Source organism: Anticarsia gemmatalis, chromosome 7, assembly GCF_050436995.1.
Source record: "Anticarsia gemmatalis isolate Benzon Research Colony breed Stoneville strain chromosome 7, ilAntGemm2 primary, whole genome shotgun sequence".
Taxonomy (NCBI): Eukaryota; Metazoa; Arthropoda; class Insecta; order Lepidoptera; family Erebidae; genus Anticarsia; species Anticarsia gemmatalis.
The window spans coordinates 3,176,939-3,193,479 of record NC_134751.1 but is presented as its reverse complement, the minus strand read 5'-3'; the positions used below and the strand labels follow the sequence as shown (position 1 = coordinate 3,193,479).

Sequence of the window (16,541 nt, the reverse complement as noted above, 5' to 3'; positions counted from 1 at the left end):
TAATTATATGCATGATCTCTTCCTTCCTTATTTTTATGCGATTATAAGTATTATCTCATCTTGTTAATTATTATGTAATATTATTGAACTAGAATATTACATAAACTTATGTATTCAAGTTAATAAGCTCCTGATAATTGGCTGTTTTTCTAGAGCTATTGAGAATTCAAATTCAGCTTATATTACAGGATTTTGTAACATTTTCATGCCAGTCATGACACGATTGTGGATAAACAATATCTTTTATACTTTCAGCAATGCTAAAAAAAATTTAGGTTATTTAAATTTGTAACCAAACTTTACGGTTAATGATTACCAAAGCATAATAATCGAACATAATCTTTAATACGCTACCAACAGAGGCCTACTCGTTGATATTTCTGCTATTTTTGGCCGTTCCACTTATAGACAAAGACTTAATACCTCATGAAAGCTTCACAAAATTCCCGGTAATTATATCGATTGTAAACAAACTAAATAAGACCCTTAACCTATTTCCTCCTTGTTCCAGATGGGTCACAGAGTCCCTCGGTACTCCAGCCTGCTGTGGGGTGTCTGCATGCCAAGCTCCTGCAGCAGCTTCGACCTGGAGGAAGAACTGTCGCAGAGACTGGCCGGTCTTGGCATTTCTGTCAGAGTACATAATACTATGTGCTCTGTTAAAGACTTTAAAAGACCGTACTCCTTTGGAAAGACGTTGTCAATGTAAGTTAATTAGTTTTTTTTTTTGTATTTTGGTTCTGCAGTTTTTTTTTTTGGTGGGAAGAATGTGTGTCGATACTCTGAGTGTAGCAAAAATGTAAGTATAGTTAAGATAAAATAAGTTATGTATTGTAGGTAACGACTTCTGAATTACTGTATATTACTTTTTTGAACCAAAACTTGGACAGGCAGGTAAAGATAGTTTTTCCTAAGTCTATTTGATAAATGAGATTGGGATTGCCTACATATAATAACATTTCAAACCAAAGACGTTTTTTTTACAAACTATGCGTATTTTGCTCTTCACAAAGGTCTTATCTATATAAGTACATATGTATTTAGAAGTATATAAGTATGTTTATCAGTTATTTGGTTACCATAGTACAAGCTCTGCTTAGTTTGGAATCAAATGACCGTGTGTGAGTTGTCCAATGATATTTATTTATTTATTTATTGATCTGGGGGCACGGAAGTGCCCCCGCAAGTCGAGCAAAAAAAAGCAGCACGGCCGTAAAATCCTTTTCTCGAAGCAATTCGGGCTGTTTTTGACACCCCTATAATTTCGTTGTGGATAAAACAAGAAGCCTGGATTTTCAGCAACTAATCAGTCATTGTATAAACACGGTATATTTAAAATTTCAGTCAATTTGAACCAGTAGTTTAAGAATGACAACTTGTTAAAATTTTGAATTTTGTCACTCACTGATTCACTGACTCACTGACTCACTGACTCACCGATCATCAAAAGTCTAAGGTACTTCTAGCAGACTTAGAAGCTTAAAATTTAGAATACAAATAGGGTTTAGTGTTTTAATCATGGGAAAAATTCTATATTTTCTAATTTCGGTCCAGTTTTCTAAATACACCAACTGCAACAATAACTTTGTAATCCCATATAAATGTATAAGATTACAAGGTTACATTTGCAGTTAATGAATGATTATTACTGTAGAAAATAAAATAAATAGGTGTAAATAGGTACCTACTATATGAGGCATAACGGGAGGGGGTATAGGGTGGGTAAGGGTGTTTAGCCCATGAAACTGAACAACATTCCCATAGGAAAATATGTTGAATTATGAAAAAAAAAACGTCTTTCCATACAAATTTGACTTATGTTCGCTCTACAAAAAGAAATGAGATGCCATCAAAAACATTCTGTAAAAACCTCAAGTCTCGCCGTAAAAAGTTGTGAGATCTATATAATACCAAGTCGATTAATCTATTTAGTCTCTACTTAAAGGACCTTCTGTCTTAAGTTATTACGTATGTTATTATCATGCCAATTTAAAAAGAAATACCTTTAAAACAAATAGATCGACTTGGTCATCGCAAGAAAACACAAATTAACATTTCAGGAGCATTAACTTCTCGTCGTGCTGTGTAGTGTGATACATACTAATAATCAAATCATGCGATGGCCAGGTCGGTCTATTTGTTTTAAAGGTATTTCTTTTTTAATTGGCATGATAATAACATACGTAATAACTTAAGACAGAAGGTCCTTTAAGTAGAGACTAAATAGATTAATCGACTTGGTATTATATAGATCTCACAACTTTTTACGGCGAGACTTGAGGTTTTTACAGAATGTTTTTGATGGCATTCCAGTTTTCTCAAGTATATATGCGGCCTTAAACCATGATTTAGAGCCTAATCCTGCTAGGACGTTCATATATTATTAACTCAAACACCATCAAATACGTGTACAAACAGCCCCTATCTATCAGTTACGTATAATTACAACACATCACAAATCACTGCTTAATCACCTCGCGTAATGAGCCGATATGATTTACCAGCTTAAGTTATTAATTAAGCACGATTTCCATACTTAATGCCACGGCGCACATAATTGCACATAATGGACTTAAGTCCTGGATCCAGTGATGATGTCATATTATATGTATGTGGTGATTAATATTAAATACGTGTATTATACTTTGCTAATAGGCTGGGAATATTAAATGTGGCTAAGCCGAATAACAGAAAAAAAACAGCTAACATCACTTACTTAGTTAGCCAGGGATATCTTGTTTGACAGTCGTTACTAGTAGTCAGAAGCTTGAAATTCTGACCACCAGTATTACCGATGGATATCATGTTATAACCCAGGAAACTGGGTTGTGGAGGTCAGTTAGGCAGTCGGTCCATGTAACTACTGGTATTCAGCTACTTACAGTGAGACTGGAGGGGACTCCAACATAGTTGGAAGAAAGGCTGATAAAAGGCTTTATAAAAAGACTGACGATTAACATTTGAGTATAAGGTGCAATCGATTTGACGAAGGAGTGTTGTATAATGTAACAACAATGCAGATTCATCTTCAGCTGTGTAATATCAATAAAGCCTGTGGACGTACTCGTAATACTAGGGTACGTCTGCGTTATGCCTGCCCTTCTGGCGGGAAAGCCCCATGTAATCCTGCACTCCACCCAGGGTGCAGGTGTATGCTTAATGCATTAGCCACGTTAAAAAAAGGGTACGTCTGCGTTTCCAAAATGGTCTGCATTTTGATATAAACTAAAATCTCGTAATTATTTTGAAAACATGGATTGACACATGGATGGAGCGTATTCAATTTTGCATAAATCCATAAAACAAAAGGTGATTATTTATTGAAACTTTATTTTGTCGTTAATCACTATACTTGTTCCAATCTGTTTTCCTTTTGAGGTTGGCGAAAAGTTACAAAACACCACGTGCGTGGATTATTACGAAACAAGGTCGCTTCTTGTGTATTCGTTTATTTTGTTGCCAATAAACTTGGTGTTTTATGTGAATTCAATGAAGGAATGAGTAATTATCTGGTGAAAAGACACGGTCGAAGACTTGATAATATGAGATGGTAGGATCGAGTATCATTTAGCTGATGATAATATAAAGAGACTACCTCCGTGGCACAGTGGTTTAGGTCACCACGCCAACACCACTGCGTCAGGTGGTCGTGGGTTCGATTCCCACACGGAGCAATTATTTGTGCGATCCACAAATAATTGTTCCGGGTCTGGTTGTGCTTTGTGTCCGTTGTTTGCATGTTTGTAAAAGTCCCCGCGACACAAGAGCAATTCTTAGTGCGGGAGTTGTCTGTTTAAAAAAGAAAAAGAAGCTAGTTGATGTATTTATTTAAACTCTCGTCATCAAACAGTCACTTTATAAATGAGAAATTATAAACATCAGTAGCATCATATATAAGAACCATTCTATCAAGCTGTAACACCATGATTCTTGCAATAAATATCATTTTATCTCAAGCAAGGTGCTTGTAGTTATCGAAAAATTATAGGTATGTAAAATTAGGTATCAGGTTTAGGCAAAATATACACTCAACTATTTGACTCAACTACAAAAAAAATCCCCGGTAAATGTAGTTAATCTAATTCATATTCTGCTCACATGGAAACGATTTAAGATAAAATGTTAGAACAAAGTTTTATTTGTCCTTTAAAATATAAATAATTAATGTATTGCATCATCTTTTGATGAATCGTTTGATGCCTTCGTTGCGATGTGATCATGATTTATTACTAGCAGGTAAAAGGAAAACAGGGTTTAGATACCGTTACTCAGTCATTTTCCTTACCAACGATGAGAAGAATAGGAAGTAAACACAGTATAGGTGAAGCTTGCAAGAATGAAAACTATGAACTTTTTGTTACTTTGAACGTTTGTTCGAAGTTTCCTTCCTCAAGCAGACAGGATAAATATCTTATTTTCAGATTTTGTCAGTTGTCTTTTGACATCAGAACCGCGATTATCTACCACTTTTAACTTTGAAAAACCATCTAACTATCGACAAATTTTGTATGCAAACGGACAAATACCCCTGGCGGACATCGTAGGAACTAACTTTTCAATTGTTGTTTTTCTTATTTTCTTGCTATAAATGATGATAGCCGTTGGTAATGAAATAATATCATACATTTTACTTCAATATATCTGCTACAATTTTTTTTAAATTTAAGACCTATTAGGCCTTATCATCAAATTAATCGTGAAGAATTCACTTTTAAGCAGAAAAATAAGAAGCCTTGGTTTCAAATATTTACTTTGGTACTTCTAAAGTAAACAGAAATACCTAAATATGCCACCACAGATTTCTTGTAGTGATTTAGTTATAGAATGTAAAACATTTTAATTAAGTACACTCAGCACGTAATAGACATTCATTGTTTAACGCGATATGATGAGCATACATGTCAACTAGTAATTTACGAGCTGATCCTGCAGACGTACACCTAAACAATGACATTTGTTGTTATTTATTGCATCAGGCTTCGTTGATTGCCCTGCTCGAAATATTTATATTTTTTAGTTTTCATTTCATGCAGTAGTGTAAAAGAATTATTTGAATTGAATAGATTTGAAAGTAAAATTGTTCTTCAAAGTTAAATTCAAATTGAATAGAGGTAAATGGAAAATATAGGGAAGGCTTTTGCCCAGCAGTGGGACTGGCTTACAAAAAATATTGATATAAAGATTCTTTCTTTCACGGAGCTTAGGAATATGTCATAAAGTTGAACAAAATTTTTAAATTAAATAATTTTTTTTAAATTATTGTCCAAAACGATATTTATATGCTTTTAATATTGTTCCAGCACGTTTTTCCTAGCCGTAATCCTGCTGCTCAGTTTAGGAACAATCCTAGACGATGGCAAGGAAGGAGTCACAAACTTCGAGAAGCTTCTCAACGCATTTTCTTTGAAAAGAAACCTGAGAAAGGTGTTTGACCTCTCAGATGCTCCCACGAGGGTGAAGGGAGTGGATGCTTATAGAGGAATGAATGCCTTCGCACTGCTCGTTGCGCACAAGTCAATGGCGATGGCCCACAACCCTTATGTCAATAAAGTCAGCTTTTCTGCTGTAAGTATCTTTTTACATTTGTAGTAGTTCAAAATAGCGAAGTTTTTGTGTTATAATGAAACTCGGATTTAGATTGTAGATATAAGGATATGAACAGTTTGTTTACAAGCTAGCTTAGCATTGAAATTTGTTGGATGAATATGATATTTGTTTTATTATTCAGTAAAAAGATCAAGTGTAAAAGTTTGAACTAATTATTTCTATGAATTCTGCTGATAACTATTAGATCGACACTTTATATTAATACGCAGATAAGACTTGAAGCATACTCAATCAAAAACAATCAAATACTAAACGATTTCCTAGAAATACAACACCCAATCAATCTCAAAACAAAATCAATTTACCTTCACCACGTCTGTAAAAAAGTTTACGTAAAACTTTTCAAAGCATAGATCACCTCGCATTAAAATTCGGCGAATCCCTAAAATTCGCACCTTACGACAAAGTATCGAAAATTCAATAAAGCCGCTTAATGTGTATCGAGCCCTATTTCGGGCTTAACACTTCAATAAGTACTTTAAAAGAGCCTGTCTAGTAACACTTTGAGTACCGGTTGAATTTCATTTTAGGGTTAAAAGTGTCGACTTGAAACTTTTCGGTACAAGTTTATCTTATTAACGCTTTGTGTTTGACGGTTTGATCGAGATGTGGTTAGTTGTTCTTTAAATAGATTATTTAATCGGCTTGTGATTTACGATATCTTACTACTATCAACTGTTGATTACCGGCTAGGTATTAAGCAGCGTCCCTAGCTAAATTTGCAGATACTATTTTTATCTTACAGAATAATTTAATCATCATATAGTATAAGCGTGTAACTCATCTATACTAATATTATAAATCTGAAGAGTTTGTTTGTTTGTTTGTTTGAACGCGCTAATCTCGAGAACTACTGGTCCGATTTGAAAAAATCTTTCAGTGTTAGATAGCCCATTTATCGAGGAAGGCTTTAGGCTATATATCATCACGCTACGGTCAATAGGAGCAGAGTACCTGTGAAAACTGTTACAAAAACGGGGAAAATTATGATTCTCTTATGTGACGCGAGCGAAGTTGCGCGGGTCAGCTAGTATTAATATATGCACGATAGTATGGATTGTAGGAAATCGGGCTACAGGCTCAGTCGGCTTTAACTATGTCTGTAAAAGTCGTTCTTCTTTTCTTTAATGAAAAGCCCAAGAATTTTATCGTATGATAAAGTCCTTCAAATTAGTAGAAAAAAACAATCTAATGGCCTTTTTTAATTTTGGTTTTTTGTTTTTCAAACAATATTTAACACCGTTAACAACCAGAAAATCATTAAATAGTTCAGTGAATTCACACATTGTTACCTTGAGAACCGTAATAAAAAAAAAGCTACTACAGTTTTAAAATTAATTACCAGATATTACAAATAACCGCGTAATTTAAATAAACTGCTTTCATGAACTTTTATATTGTAATTAGAAAGAGCAATTGACAGACGGTGAAGAAATCTGACATTCAGAGAAATATTTTGATTGGTTCGAGGGTATATGCAAATGTATATCAGTTTTATTTATGTACACTTTCACTTCTAAGTGGCAAAGTTCACTAACCAGATAATAAAGAATAATGTTTTACTACTGTAATAGTCTATCTAAGATAGTAGTCTAGCCTTGAATTAACAAGCTCCTAAGACTATTATTTTTTAGTAACTGTTGAACAATGGTTAAAGTGTCTGCCTTAATACTATTACTGCACCTAGTATCGTGAGTTCTGCACTTAACAATTAAAATTATTATTTCAGAAATCATATATCGGTTCTTATCCGGTTTCGTATTCATTGCTTTGATACTTGTTATATTTAATTTCAAATTGCAGACATTAGATTTCTTTTATAGTACCATATTTACTTAATACTTAATATACCATCGTTGGTACGGGTCATACGCTAACTATGTGCACTTTTCCAGGTATTCGGCATGCCGTGGGCAGTGGTCGGACGTTCAGCTATCCTCTACACCGACAGTTTCCTGTATCTCAGCGGGTTTCTGAACGCACACAATCTACTTCAAGATCTTGAACGCAAAGGCACCATCAACTTGAAGGACCGTCTTATTTCTAGATGGTTTAGGTAAGTAACTTTTTGTTTATTACGATTATGAAAGATATTGCTTTGGAAGTCAGAGTTCTGGCCTGAAACGTAAAAATTGCCTGGATGAACAAGGCATAACAAAACAAATATTGATATCAATCGTTGCTGACACTTGTCTTTAACCAGCACTCTGCAAGCGTTAAACGAATTTCAAATATATATTTGACCACCTGGACAACACGGATTAACTTTATCAAAATTCAGATAAAGTCTCTTAAATTATGCATCTTACTTGACACTATGTTCTTTCAGTTTCAGTACTGAAGTTCTGTAAAGTAGCCCTTATAGAGAACCTGAAACCTTTAACATTCAGTTCTTGAAGATAATCAATGCACTGTCTCTGATACAAACATTCCAATTTATCGAAGCCATTAACAAAAGATTGATTATTCCGTGAACAGGGCCATCGAAATACATCCTTTGTTTGAAACGGATCCATTCATTAAATCCCCTTTCCACCATTAATCTAGATTTGTACGGAATTGAAAAATTGATCATCAGTTTCGCTTTTTAGAGTGCAATGCAACATTGTAACGCCTTTATATTTATTTTGAACATTATTTCACTGCTAGACACATAACATTTTATTGACTTGTCTTCACAAAAAAATCGCGTTTATTTAAAAACCTCCTCTAGATTTAAGTCGGTTAATAAATATTTATATATTGTCTATCTAATCAATCAAATCTCAAAACACCCTTGACATTTTTAAAATATTTTATATTATAATTGCTTTCTCGGACACATGTTGCAACCAATATGTTCTAAATATACACTTACTCTTTTAAGTTTTATGCTGACAGATAAAAGAGGAAATATAAGTAAATCTTAACGGCCCTCAAATAGTTTTATCAATGGATATATAAGCTAATATATTTCGGCATTAAAACGCCATTTCATCCGATGCCGGGGATAAATCACCTATTAAGACAAATGACAAATGAATTAGTCCTGTAGGTACTATCTTGAGGAAATCCCAGATCCAAAATACCTACTACGCCTTTTTATTTCCTTACATTATATTGTTAAACTCAAAAACATAACGATTTGAACACTTAAAATACGTTTAGTGGACGCGTGAATTTTATCTAGCTGTTGCACGTGCTACGGAAATAATATTAATCTACACAATGACATGTGGATACTCGTATGTTTTGAGAATGCTACAAAGACAGTGTTTCTCATAGACTTATTCATAAAAATATATGAAGTTATGAAAGGCTTATAAAGTGTTTTGTTTCTTTCACTCCTGAGCGAAATGAAAAAGAAAAAACATATTATAGTAGCTTCTTAACTAAAATAGGTTTATAGTGTATTTATGAATAAGAGCGTTATAGTTTTAGTCGTAACTATTAAATCAGTGTATCTAGCGCCGTGACATCGAGGAATCTGAGTTACCGGTTAATATTAATATCCGATAGCATTTAAACTTGTTTGACAAAAGATAAACCAAACTAACTATCTAACCAAATAAATTAAACTACGCATTTCAATAAGGTAATAAAAGTTATTTATTTTCTTAGTAAAAACAGCTACGTGTCCTATTAAATTAAGACTAGACTGCAAGGGTTAGTTTCAGTTCAGCATATAATCTTTTTTGGATTTTTCAGGCGTTTATTTTCTATAATTTAATTTGCTTTAAACTATTTAAACCTTGATTCTGCCATAAACCTGCAACGTACACAATTAGTCTCATACATGTTACTTAACATGTGCAACCAGTTAAAACCAAATAAATTTAAAAGATTGAATAATTTCTCGTCTGTAAAAGCGGTTACGGTGGTCCCCGTTGGACGGCTTCTAGTTTGACAGCTAAAAACTTGGTATTGCAAGGTCATCATGACAGTTTATACACGAATTCTCCGACACTAACGACTAAAATTAATGTAATCCAGTACCTCTATATCAAGATACCACACCTCCAAAGAAGAAAGGCTTAAAATAAAATGACTATAGGGACACTTAAGCCTTTATTCTACTAAAAGGTGCCGATATATTAATCATATTTCGTTGCTATGTTGAAACTCTGCTGTAGGTGATTTAATCACGGGCAATAAATATTTCGAAGATCACAGTCGGGAGCTACAATTTATAGGACATCGTTTTTCATTCGATTATTAATAACACAAAAATAAATTCTCCTAATATTATAAATGCCAAAGTTTGTGAACATGGATGGATTGATCTATGTGTAGGTTAATTTTTCACGAAAAAAAAAACAATTTTAATAGACTTTGGTACTCTTATAGCTTGTAACCTGGATGAATACACAGAATACATGATATCCCGGAGAGTGTTTTCATGCGGACAAAGTCGCTGGAGGTCGCTAGTATTAACAGATGCGATAGATTCACCGATGACATAAACTTTACAATACGCAACTATAGGAAATACATTGATTGTTTTTCCCCAGGTTGTTCCCTCTATTCGTGAGTCTGATGTTATTCTGCACGTATATCCTGCCGGACTTGAACAACGGCCCCCAGTGGAACCTGGTCGTGGAAGAACACAGCAGGGTCTGTGAGAAGAACATGTGGAAGAGTTTCCTCTTCATACATAATTACTTTGGCTTCGAAGATATGGTGAGTTACATTTAAACCTTGAAAACTTTATTGAACAAAACTGTCCACCTTAGTAACAATACGCTGCAATTTGAAGATCCTTAATGTTTTCATTCCATTGTAGATCTACTGCTACCCCATTTCACAACAGTCCAGAGGTCTTATAGCCTTACGGACAGCAATATATTGCTGTCTACGAAAAGTAGAAAAAAGAGACAAACAATTTAAGAGCGTTTTTGCAGTATCAACCATATTTCATTAGATCGAAACATGATAACACACACAGGCTTACATATAGGTACACAAGTATAGACTACTACACACTAGAACACCTGAACACACACCCAACACCGAATTTGCGAACTATTTATTTCTGCAATATAAATCTTGTTATTCGGTCAAACTAGTTCTTCCGTCACAAAACCATTTTTGTAAAGAAAAAGTATCTTTTGGATATTTATTAAAATTTGATCTATTCTGCAACGACCAATTTCTTCATTCAATTTCCTTAATAGCCATATGACTTAATATGTACATGATTAATATTTATATTCTAGGCACATTGAACTTGACTTTGTTTTGTAATAATCTAGGCTAAACTTTACATAAAAGGGACGATAATTACCGATAGAACGGACGAATAAGAATTTAAAGAAACGAACTGTAACGCGATTCTCTACAACTGTCAACTATCTACAACGGGCCAGCTAGCTTTGGTATAAAAATCTGATCAGCGCCTCTAGCAGACGCTCTAGGAACGATTTTTATAGTTCCTTGTAAATGCGTAATACTGGATAGTTTCGACCGTGAAGTCAAATCAATATAAAATAATCGTGCTACTGATAAAAAGTCCTGGACATGAACAATATTAACGCGTTTACGAACAAAACTTAATAAAGTATCAAATGAAGAATGAATGCACATACATTTACATGAATAGGTTTTTTAAACTTAAGTCACAGAATTTAAAAAAAAATCGTGGACTAGCCATATAATAAGGAATTTTAAACACGTAAATGCTCAATTCATTGTTAAAATCTAGGCCATTTTAATTCACATACAAACTTGCAATTGTCATATTTTGTATACAATACGCTCAATGTCAGTTATAAATACTTTATACTACATAACGTCGATTTACCATAAAGATGTTAAACAAACGAAATAGGTATCGAAAAATCGCAGAAAACTCAATAATTTTATCTCTTACTTAATCAAAGTAAGTTGCTATTAACCACAAAATCTGAATTGAATCGTAAAACAGTAAAACTCTCTTATACCATTTCTCAATATCAAAAAACCGGCCAAGTGCGAGCTGGACACGCGCTCAAAGGGTTTAAGATAAGAGATATCTGTTGAATGGGAACCCCTCTAGTAATAATTTCTTTCGATGGTTTATATTTGTTTACTTATAGCAGCAACTAAAAAACGTCGTTGAAATTTTTACGGGTGATCTATGTAAATTTCAAATATCTAACTATTACGGTTCATGCAACCGGAGCCTGGTGACAGTGAACTTATTATTATGGGGTCCCGTTTTATCCTTTAGGTACGGGCCCCTAAAAAAGATCTAATTTTAAAATAAACTAGACATTTTCAGATCTGAAACTACAAATTCAATTTACTTTTATTACACCTTCTTCAAGCATTACACTAAATATCTTCGCGCTTCTAATACGTATGACACAAGCAATTTATTTTCGTGGACTCTGCTTTTCTTTGAAGAATCAAGTCTTCAAAAATATACTCCTCTCTTACATACAATGTAGTTCTTTAGGTATATTTATTATTTTCTATTACAAGGACTGACAAACGGATATCATTGGCTTGCTATATACTTTTTTCTATCTTATATCGTATCTCCTTTGGTCTTATTGAACAATAAGAATCATAAAACGTTCGAACTATTGGCTAAACTGTCTATGTCTAAAAACCTCTTGGGAAATCATACCTATACTAAAAATATATGCCTTGATATAAGGTAACGTAAGTGTCTTGTTAATTTAAGCCTAGTATATATTGAATGAATTTCTACAAAGATAAAAAGATCTTAATACTTGCCATTCTTCAGTTTTATATATCCCAAAGGAAAATTTAACGTCTTTTAATTTAGTTACATGAATTGTATGCTGGAATATTTATTATAAAGCTGAAGAGTTTTTTGTTTGTTTGTTTGAACGCGCTAATCTCAGGAACTATTGGTCCGATTTGAAAAATTATTTCAGTGTTAGATAGCCCAATTATCGAGAAAGGCTATATATAGGCTCTATCATATCTATATAATCACGCTACGACTATTAGGAGCAGAGTACCAGTAAAAAATATGACAAAAACAGGGAAAATTTTACCCATTTTCTTTTATGTGACGCAAGCGAAGTTGCGCGGGTCAGCTAGTCTGGAATATTTATACAAATAAGTCTCCAAATGTACGACTCTCGTATGTGTTTTATATACATTGAAATGTCTACCAAAAGCGTCAAGGTTCAGCTGTTGAAATATGACACAGTTTATCATGCTAAATAACATTACAAATATACACGTTTAAATTTGTTTATGATATCCTAATTGTTAATTAGTTTTGTAAATAAGTCTACATAGACATCTACGAGGTTCGAATAATAATCCAAAATTTAATAAAACAACCTTTTTAATCTCCATAAAAAAGAATTCTCAAAATATTTTCAGGAACGGGATTAACAACCACAATAGGTAGGTATATGTATAAATTTTTGAAAAAATTACAACTTAAGACAAATAAAGAGGTGCTTTAGTACAGTCAGTTCAAGAAACAAAAAAGTACAGTCAATCTAAAAAAGAAAATAAATAAACATTACTTTAAAATAATAATAGTAGAAAATATCCAAAACAAAAATCAATTAACAAAATAAATACTACAGCCTCGTAATTGACATTTGAAACCTTCGTATGTCACAAAACCATGGTTCATTTCCTTTAATAGTAGGAAGAGGTAACAAATTAACTGAGTCGGTTGTATCGACAGGTATTAGACGGTACGCCTACTTACACGTGCTTGCACTAACCGCGACCATAAAACGAATATGTACAGAAGAAAAGCAAATCTCTCCCCACATTTATCGACGCGGAATCGGCTAACGCCGGTTAAAAAAACCTTTATGTCTGCGAAATAAGAGTGTTATTAATATCATTTGCATCGACTCGGCTCGGACGACGCGTAGCAACGGATGATCGGCGTCATGCCAATTATGCTGGGGCTACATTAGCGAGCGAAGATTCGTATGGTGTTGGCGCGACAAAAACATCTTGTTCGGGTATGGGCGATGTTCTTGTCTACATTAAGGCGGGCGAAGATTCGTGTCGAGATGACGCGATGCATCGTGCCTTGTGCTGTTCAGTTTGTTGTGCGGAGACGTGAGCGGTAAATTAAAAATGTTACTCCACTCCATAGTGTAAAAAATTAAATGCACGTCCGTCTCGCTTCAAAGTCTGGACGACACTGAATTGACGTAGATGTAGCCACCTAAGCGAATATTGGCGCGACAAATCCCTTTGATTCGCGCCAGTTTACCGACAGCTCCTCGATACTACATCGTCTTCGCCCGAATACTACGCGATGACACGATGAACCCGGCCACATTCATCGCGTTAACACGAATATTCGCCATAGCCCGCTAATGTAGCCCCAGCATTAGTGATACGCATTCGGCTTAAGCCGATTCCGCGTCGATAAATGTAGGGAGATCCTTACACCTTTAATATCTATGGTACAAGTTTAATCGATAGAGTAAGGTATCATTTAAATATGCAACAACGACAAAGTGAAGTCGATGATAACCTTGTTCGGATTGAAAATCAAGTTAAGATCTGTTTTTCTTATCCATTCCATCTCTAAATCTACTACGGTTTTCATTTTCTTATATCTTTTATATCGTCACAAAAAGTCGTGTCATGACAGCGCAGCCAAGTATTTCAAAAAGTTGGGCGATTTTTTTCTGAAATATTTCATTACAAAACATGCGTACTTTTGCTTTATAGTGTCTTTATAAATACTTAAAATATTATTATGAAATGTCTAAGTAAGCGGTACACGGTTTTGTGTTTTTTTCCGAATGTATGTCTTTTATATGCACATTGCGTTCCCGCGCTTCGTATAAAGCAATCCATCTGTAGTTAACGTTTTTTGTGGTTGTAATTACATCGGCGTGTTATTTGAGATTTATTGCTCCGGTTTTATCAGTTAGCTTGTGGGTCAAGGTCCCTTGTAATATCATAACGACAACCTGTTGTAGGAAAGTAAACCGATTTAAACGAGACTGTGATTGATTGGTGACAAATAAAGCTGTGTTAATTAATGATACCGACAATTGTGGATTGGTAAATTTACTGTTTGAAAGTAAACAGGTCTAAAGTTGATGAAGCCTACTATTTATTAGTTTAACCGAAAAATAAAATAAGTTGAAGAGCTGTAATAGCCTAGTGGTATATTTGGTACCTCCCACGTAGGTGATTGACGGTTCAAACCCAAATGAACACACATTTATCGAAATTATGTGTGTGTTAGAAATAATTATCACTTGTTATAAGGTGAAGGAAAACATCGTGATGCAATCTAGGTTTCTTTAAAACAGTTCTCGAAGGTACATAAACTCCCCAACCCGCCCGTGGCCAGCGTTGGGACTCAAGACTTAACCCCTCCCTCATTCCGAGCAGAATTAAAACATATAGCAAGGTACGAAAAATATTTATGTCAAGGTTTAAATTTTACCGTTTTTGTCAGATTTACTCTCCTGTATTTTTTATTCACTAAGATAATTGTCCAATATAATTAATTATCGCTACAATTTCACAAAGAAAATAATCTTGATTATTCGAACCTTAAAGATCTAATTTCATACAATTAACGTCAGTAGATGTAAACTATCGATAATTATTGGATAATGCTTGTGGCACAATAGTTATGTAAAAGCCATGGGAATCTGTACAACCAGTTCACGAGATCACCGTGTTATTGGTGAGTGCTATTGTACTCATTGATAGTATCGTAAGTTGTCGCGCGAATACTACACTAAGTACTTTAGAAAAACAAGCATTTGGTACTTAAAATACAGTTTTTACGGAATATGGGGTGCTGATCGACGATTTACTATACTATCGACTATCAAAAACTGGCGAGCATTCGATAAATTTTGTATGAAATTCCGATCATTGATTCTAACAGGCGCTGTGGGAACTATTTATACAGTAGTTTAAATTACAAAATCATGAATTAGCGAGAGATTAGGCCTTAAGTTCACTAGCGAAGAGGGAATTAATTATTTCATAAAGGATTACTACCGAAATCAATAAACATTTATTTAGGTTTAAATTAACGTTTTCTTCAGCTCTAAAGTAAGTAGATATAATCTGCTTGATCATGCACTTGAAATTATTTTGTTTTATACGAATCTAATAACCTTTGTAATAATGAACATCCGTTTATAATAAATTAATTTACCGGTAAATTGTTATTTCTAAGGTATAATTGCTTGATTTAATAAACAAATTATGAATGATTCACGATCAAATAACTGTTGTAATTTGCTGCGGTTATCTTATAAGTCGAATTTAATTGATTGTTAGAATTATATGAGTTTATAGTGTTAATGGTATTAAAGGTACGTGTAATAGATATAGTTATAAAGAAGTACAGTCGCCGCCAATAATATGTATTAATCAGTTATTTTAAGAAAAAATCTTACATAAATTATATTACCACGAGCTCTTTTATGTGGCTATGATGGAAGGACAGACAGATAGACATGGCGAATTTATAACGGTTCAGAAGCTAGAAAAGTCTAAAAATCTATTTAATTATTGCTATTGGTTAATAAACAATACGATTGTTAAATTACGATAAAGTTAATATACAGGGGTACATTTACTATTTTCAGTGATAAAAATGCTTTTGAAAAAGTGATACTTATTTTTTACGGTGATAGTACCTGGATACTTACATTATATAAAAAACACAAGCAAAAGTACACTCAATACTTGTTTTAATGGTTACAAACAAAAATCGCTTCACTTCAAATATCACAAGTTGAGCTGAACCACACCCAACCTATAATACGACAGATTCTCTTTTTTTTAAGAAAAGACGAATCTATAATGCATTATCTTCATTATTTTTGTAATTGTCTTTACTAAAACAGGAAATTCTTATGCGTAAACGTGATTTCAACCGGTATAACATTACTATATTATCCAAATATTATTATGACATTGGTTTTATTAATTTGTGCATAAAACAATAATACTAGTTTCCAAGTCACGTGAAT

At 33.7% G+C, this 16,541-nt stretch overlaps 1 protein-coding gene across 1 annotated transcript in view; it reads left to right on the top strand.

The window, feature by feature from the left end:
- Positions 1–16,541, top strand: part of drd (drop dead) — a 52,598-nt gene that overhangs the window by 27,905 nt on the left and 8,152 nt on the right. Inside the window, exons 3-6 of the mRNA XM_076116522.1 lie at positions 512–705; positions 5,301–5,565; positions 7,503–7,663; positions 10,098–10,266. Of these exons, the coding sequence (XP_075972637.1) occupies positions 512–705; positions 5,301–5,565; positions 7,503–7,663; positions 10,098–10,266 (789 nt within the window). The remainder of the gene's footprint in view (positions 1–511; positions 706–5,300; positions 5,566–7,502; positions 7,664–10,097; positions 10,267–16,541) is intronic.